The sequence below is a fragment of the Oncorhynchus mykiss genome, chromosome 20 (genome assembly GCF_057628025.1).
Source record: "Oncorhynchus mykiss isolate SJ-2025 chromosome 20, ASM5762802v1, whole genome shotgun sequence".
In the NCBI taxonomy this organism is placed as follows: Eukaryota; Metazoa; Chordata; class Actinopteri; order Salmoniformes; family Salmonidae; genus Oncorhynchus; species Oncorhynchus mykiss.
This window is the reverse complement of record NC_143041.1, coordinates 40,202,447-40,209,364: the sequence shown is the minus strand read 5'-3', so window position 1 is coordinate 40,209,364 and position 6,918 is coordinate 40,202,447. Positions and strand designations below refer to the sequence as shown.

The window sequence follows — 6,918 nt, the reverse complement described above, 5'->3', positions numbered from 1 at the left end:
AAATGACGTGAATGTAAAGTACAATGTAGGCTAGTTGTCAGTCAGGAATTATGGGTTTCCTCAAGGGTAAATAAGCGTCTTCAACTGTTTCATCTTGTCAGGGCGGAGTGGAGGGAAAGGGAGGACTCACCAGCTAATACGGGAATCGCCCCGTAAAAGAAGGTCACACACTGATTATTCTTTTGTGTGTATGTGTGTGTGTGTACTTACTGGAAGAACTTCGGAGCTGAGGAGGTGGAGCCTTACGAATATCAGCTCTAGAGACTACTCGCTGGTCGCTGTAACGCAACTACCTCCGTTTGCTGGATAGAGAAAAAAGGACAGAGTATTGTTTATGATCTATTTCACTTGCTTTGGTAATATAAACATGTTTCCCATGCAAATAAAGCCCTTTGAATTGAATTGAGAGCGAATAAGAATAGAGGGGGGGAGGACCCCGAAGTCTTTACCGACAATAGCCTACGGACCCGTTCCTCTGTCGGTTAGAAGAGACAGGAGTTAATGACCAAGTTTATAAATTATTTAACTCGGGGACTTTGGATATTTTCTCCCCCCGGAAAGGAACGCTGGAGCCCGAGACAGGAACCATCTCCAAGGTAAATAAGCAGGCTCCATACCCGGCGCTTTGACCGTTACTCTATGGTGCGTAAAATACCATTGTGCAATTGGGCAAAACGTTATCATAATGGCGATATGGTGAGCTTTTTGGGCTCGAGCAATTGCCTCTCTAAAACATCCTAGGGAGCCAGCACTACTACGAACAGTAGGCTGTTTATGGCGCAATGCAGAACAGTACTCCTATGTGGGACACACGCTAGGCTATATAGCCTACTCATTCTCCTTATTTCAGATGGCATTGTCTATTTCTGCGTTTTCGTTGTATGTCATGTTTCTATTCTGTGGCTGGAAGAGTCTCCAGCTTGGCTCAGACGGAGCCCGTGTTTCGCAGATGCATAGCGGGCAGAGTAACAACAAGAGGCGGTCCTGGAGAATGAAGATCCATCCATTATTGTGCCGGGCACGTTCCGTCTCGCTCCAAATGCAACGACCAGCAGCACAGTGAGACCGCCAGACCAGACCCATCCGGGGTAGCCTATTTACTGTGAAACCGGAGAACCATAGCCGCTCTGCTGGCGCAAGCAGGCTGCATGGGAATGAGGTTGTTTATTTAGAATGAACCGGGACTCATTCATAAAACTCGGTTTACTGAGAATCCCCCCGGGGGGGCGCAATCGATGGCAATTGAATCGTCTGATGGTATACTGGAGATATAGATAAAACATGTTTAATACAGCCTATGATGTACACTGAACAAAATATAAACGCAACATGTTGGTGCCATGTTTATTTAACTAGGCAAGTCAGTTAAGAACAAATTATTATTTACAATAACGGCCTAGGAACAGTGTGCCATGTTCAGGGGTAGAACGACATATTTTTACCTTGTCAGCTCGGGGATTCGATCTGGCAATCTTTCCGCCCCAAATATTTCTTGAGTTGAAATTTAAAAAAATCCAAGAAATGTTCAAAACACACAAAAAACGTATTTCTCTACGTGTTTATGCACAAATGTGTTTACCTCCCTGTTCGTGAGCATTTCTCCTTTGTCAAGATAATCCATCCACCTGACAGGTGTGGCATATCAAGTAGCTGATTAAACAGCATGATCATTACACAGGTGCATCTTGTGCTGGGGACAATAAAAGGCCGCTTTAAAATGTGCAGTTTTGTCACACAACACCGCAAATGTCTCAAGTTTTGAGGGTGTGTGCAAGTGGCATGCTAACTGCAGAAATGTCCACCAGAGCTGTTGCCAAATAATGTAATGTTAATTTCTCTACCATAAGTTACCTCCAACGTCTTCGTTTTAGAGAATTTAGCAGTACATCCAACCGGCCTCACAACTGCAGACCACATTTTTTTTAAATAAGGTTTTTCTGTTTTTAATTTTGTAATACATTTTGAAACATTTTTCTAAAACCTGCTTTTGCATTGAGGGGTATTGTGTGTAGATTGATGAGGAAAAACAATAATTGAATACATTTTAGAATAAGGCTGTAACGTAACAAAATGTGGAAAAAGTGAGGGTTCTGAATACTCTCCGAATGCACTGTGTGTGTATATATATATACACTGAACAAAATATAAACGCAACATTCAACAATTTCAAAGGTTTTACTGAGTTACAGTTCATATAAGATAACCAGTCAATTTAATACATGAATTAAGCCTTAATCTTTGGATTTCACATGACTGGGCAGGAGTGCAACCATGTGTGGGCCTTGGATGGCATAGGCCCACCCACTTGGCAGCCAGGCCCACTAACTCGGGAGCCAGGCACAACCAATAAGAAAAAAAGGGTTTTATTACAGATATAAATATTCAGACCCTTTGCTATGAGACTCAAAATTGTGTTCAGGTTCATCCTGTTTCCATTGATCATCCATGAGATTTTTCTATAACTTGATTGGAGTACACCTGTGGTAAATTAAATTGATTGGACAGGCACACACCTGTCTATATAATGTCCCACATTTGACAATGCATTTCGGTGCATGTCAGAGCAAAAACCAAGCCATGAGGTCGAAGGAATTGTCCGTAGAGCTCCGAGACAGGATTGTGTCGAGGCACAGATCTGGGGAAGGTTACCAAAAAAATATCTGCAGCATTGAAGGTCGCCAAGAACACAGTGGCCTCCATCATTCTTAAATGGAAGAAGTTTGGAACCACCAAGACATTTTCTAGAGCTGGCCGCCCGGCCATACTGAGCAATCGTCGGAGAAGAGCCTTGGTCAGGGAGATGACCAAGAACCCGATGGTCACTCTGACAGAGTTCAATAGTTTCTCTGTGGAGATGGTTGTCCTTCTGGAAGGTTATCCCATCTCTGCAACACTCCACCAATCAGGCCAGATGGAAGTAACTCCTATGTAAAAGGCACATTACAGCCGGCTTGAAGTTTGCCAAAAGGACTCTAAGAACATGAGAAACAAGATGAAACCAAGATTGAACCCTTTGGCCTGAATGCCAAGCGTCGCGTCTGGAGGAAACCTGGCACCATCCCTACGGTGAAGCATGGTGGTGGCAACATCATGCTGTGAGGATGTTTTTTAGCGGCAGGGACTGGGAGACTAGTCAGGATTGAGGGAAAGATGAACAGAGCAAAGTACAGAGAGATCCTTGATGAAAACTTGCTCCAGAGCGCTCAGGACCTCGGACTGGGGCGAAGGTTCAACTTCTAACAGGACAATGACCCTAAGCACACAGCCAAGACAACGCAGGAGTGGCTTCGGGACAAGTTTCTGAATGTCCTTGAGCGGCCCAGCCAGAGCCCGGACTTGAACCCGATCGAACATCTCTGGAGAGACCTGAAAATAGCTGTGCAGCGACTCTCCCCATCCAACCTGACAGAGCTTGAGAGAATCTGCAGAGAAGAATGTGATACTCCCCAAATACAAGTGTGCCAAGCTTGTGGCGTCATACCCAAGAAGACTCGCGGCTGTAATCGCTGCCAAAGTTGCTTCAACAAAGTCCTGAGTAAAGTGTCTGAATACTTATGTAAATGTGATATTTCAGTTTCTAAAACCCTGTTTTCGCTTTGTCATTATGGGGTATTGTGTGTAGATTGATGAGAGGGGAAAAAACGATTTAATCCATTTTAGAATAAGGCTGTAACTTAACAAAATGTGGAAAAAGTCAAGGTGTCTGACTACTTTCCGAAGGCACTGTGTGTGTGTATATGTGTATATGTGTGTTTATATATAAATAAAAACACGATTTGTTATGAATGAAGTTTTTCAATAGACATAACTCTCACTCTCTCTCTCTGCAGCTGTCTGCAGTGGGTGGTCTCTCTGAGGTCCTCTCTGGACTGCCACTCAGTGTCTTCACTCTGGGAATCACGTCCGCTACCCTACTCCTCCCCTCCTCCCTCACGTCCTCCCCCCTCCTCCCCCCACACGTCCTCCCCCCTCCTCCCCCCACACGTCCTCACCCTTCCTCCTCCCTCACGTCCTCTCCCTTTCTCCTCCCTACCTCCATCACAACTCACCTCCTCCCCTTGTACCTCCTCCTCCCTCCCTGCTCTGGACCCCCCACCCCTCGGTCAGCAAGCCGAGCAGGGGGGGTCAGGGCGCCATGGTAACCCATAGCAGGCACGACCCCCCCAGCCATGAGCAGCGTTACCCGCCCAGAGGCCAGAGGTCAGGGGTCAGACGTGGACCCCCTGCGCTACAAACCCTTCAGCTCGCACGCACACTACCAACAGGCCAGTTCAACTCTGTCATCATGTGGCAGCTCCACATGTACTATATGCAAACTAGCTAGCCTCTTACTAAATGCTAACCCATCATCATCATTATTCCTCTCAGTCTCAGATGGTTTGTCTAATTGTTATCATTACAGCATCATATATTATAGTTCCTCTGCCAGGTGCTGTGTGTATAGTATATTTGATGTACCTACTTTGCATAAATTAAACAATTGTTATATTAAAACCTATTATTTCCCCCTGTTCCAGGTGCTGTGTGCGGTGCGTAAGTTACAGGAGAGTGGGTTCTACTGGGGTGCAGTGGGGGGTCGTGAGGCCAGCGCTCTGCTCCGCTCCCAGCCCCCCGGGACCTTCCTGGTCCGAGACTCCTCCGACCACCACTACTTCTTCACACTGTCGGTCCAGACGGCTCGCGGGACCAAGAACCTCCGGATCCACAGCCAGGGGGGAAGCTTTTACCTGCAGCCTGACCCCCACTGCACGCACACGCCCCCGCGTTTCGACTGTGTGCTCAAACTGATTGGACACTACATGGGGAAGGAGGGAGGTGGAGGAGGAGATGGGGAGGCCGGGGCCGGGGTAAGGACAGGGGGAGGCATGACTGCGGCTGCAGGGGAGACTGTGGGGACAGGGAGTTTGTATCTGATCCACTCAGGGGGAGAGAAGGTTCCGTTAGAACTGCGTCGACCCCTCCCCTCCTCCCTGTCCTCCCTCCAGCACCTGTGTAGAAGGACCCTGAACGGACACCTGGGGGGCCCGGATCCCCCCGACACACACCAGCTCCCTCACACTCTAAGAGACTTCTTGGCGGAGTACGATGCTCCCATCTAACACACACACACAGTTCATTTTGGGGGTTTCCCCATCTAACGGTTGAGGATAGGATTTGGAGAGGGTAAGCTGATCCTAGATCGATGCTACTGCTTCCTATCAAGTGGAGCTTCATATAGGTAGCCATGGATACGCCTCTCCTGGAGAGACTGTCAATGGGAGTCAGGAAAACGCTGGGGGTCAGAAGTGATTGCCCTGTCAGCCAGTTAGTCATTTTCCCAGCGGAAGCTGTGATTGGATAGTCAAAAAGATTACAGTGACGCAGACCGTGAACGTGCTCACACGCAAGCAAACACACACTTTAGCAGTGACTTTAGGAGTGTTGTCAGAAGGTTTCCTGTGGGTTTGTTGTGCTGCTGAGGAACAGCTCTTTCTATTGATTAACAGAAGCTTGCCTCTCCTCTTTCTCCTGTCTGACATGTAAAATGGGCTGACTGGATTGAGAGAGAGAGAGGGAGATAGAGGGAGGGATGGAAGTATAATGAGAGAAAAGGAGAGAGGGGATGGGGAGTATGGCAGAGAATGTCAAATGAGGGGCCCATAGCAGAGTGAATGTGTTTGTGTGCATGGTGTCGTACACATTTCCACTGCTGCATGCCAACTAGCATGGCCTCATAGGAAGGTGTGAGGGATCATGGCTGACAACAGCCTCTAGCCTCACACACAGATAGACACACACACAGGCATACATACAGCTATACTGCAGTTTTGGAAGCTCTTCTGTTAGAATGTGATGGAGGTGCCCCTGTCTCTCCCTCTTGTCTTTATCCCCCCCCCCCCACATATCTCTCTGACAACAGGAGTTGTGACAGTGAGTCTGAGCAGACCACTGTTAGTCAGACAAAAGCCCTGGCAGACAACCAAAGCTAACAGTGGATCTTATTATAGTCCCAGGGGGCAGGCAGGCAGACAGACAGACAGACAGGGCGGGCAGGCAGGCAGACAGACAGACAGACAGGGCGGGCAGGCAGGCAGACAGACGACCGGACCGGGCAGACAGACAGACGACCGGACCGGGCAGACAGACAGACGGACCGGGCAGGCAGGCAGACAGACAGACGAACCGGGCAGACAGACAGACAGACAGACGGACCGGGCAGGCAGGCAGACAGACAGACGGACCGGACCATGCGGGCAGGCAGGCAGAAACAACAACGTGTGTGCCCCAAATAGCACCTTATTCCTTTTATAGAGAATTACTTTGGGACCCTGTGGACTCTGGTCCACAAAAGTAGTTCACTATAGGAAATAGGTTGAGATACCGGCAGAAACAACTACAACAGAACATAGTCAGAAGTCGAGTGGGAGAGGTTAGGAAAGGGTGAGGAAAGAGTGAGGAAGACAAGTAGGGGTGAGGCTGGGGGAGAGGTTAGAGATGGTTTTCAGACCACAGAGATGATGACAACCCCTTCATTTGGTCTGATGATGATGGTAGTGATGATGATAATGATAGTGATGAAGATGATGATGACGAAGACGTGATAATGATGATTTTGATGATTATGTAGTGTTAAGCTGAATCCATGTCTTCCTGATAGAAGTCTAATTAGTCATTTTTAACATTTACTAACAACATAATGTTTACATGTGTCGCATCAGCCCAGCTACATGTGAAGTACTCGTCTTTCATAAAGACTGCTCATAACCTCGCCACTAGACTGGCAGACAGGGAAAACTATCTGGAACAACAACAACTAAAAGCATTACAAAATAGAAATGAATAAAGGAATTTTGCACATATTTATATTTCTAAGATATTTCAATACGTAATATTAAAGCGCACTTTTCTTTTACCAAATTGAACCGATTCTCTTTGTGC

General features: G+C 47.3%; 1 protein-coding gene across 1 annotated transcript; it reads left to right on the top strand.

The window, feature by feature from the left end:
- Positions 1–6,902, top strand: LOC110499415 (suppressor of cytokine signaling 3). The gene is made up of 3 exons (XM_036956265.2): positions 1–596; positions 3,831–4,265; positions 4,518–6,902. The coding sequence occupies exons 2-3, from the start codon at positions 4,170–4,172 to the stop codon at positions 5,097–5,099; spliced, it is 678 nt and encodes a 225-aa protein (XP_036812160.2). The 5' UTR covers positions 1–596; positions 3,831–4,169; the 3' UTR covers positions 5,100–6,902.
- The last annotated feature ends 16 nt before the right edge of the window (positions 6,903–6,918 follow it).

Coding starts and splice junctions, on each gene's coding strand:
- LOC110499415 (XM_036956265.2), top strand. CDS start 4,170: ATGAGCAGCGTTACCCGCCCAGAGGCCAGAGGTCAGGGGTCAGACGTG. Junction 4,266..4,517: donor CGCACGCACACTACCAACAG/GCCAGTTCAACT, acceptor CCCCTGTTCCAG/GTGCTGTGTGCGGTGCGTAA.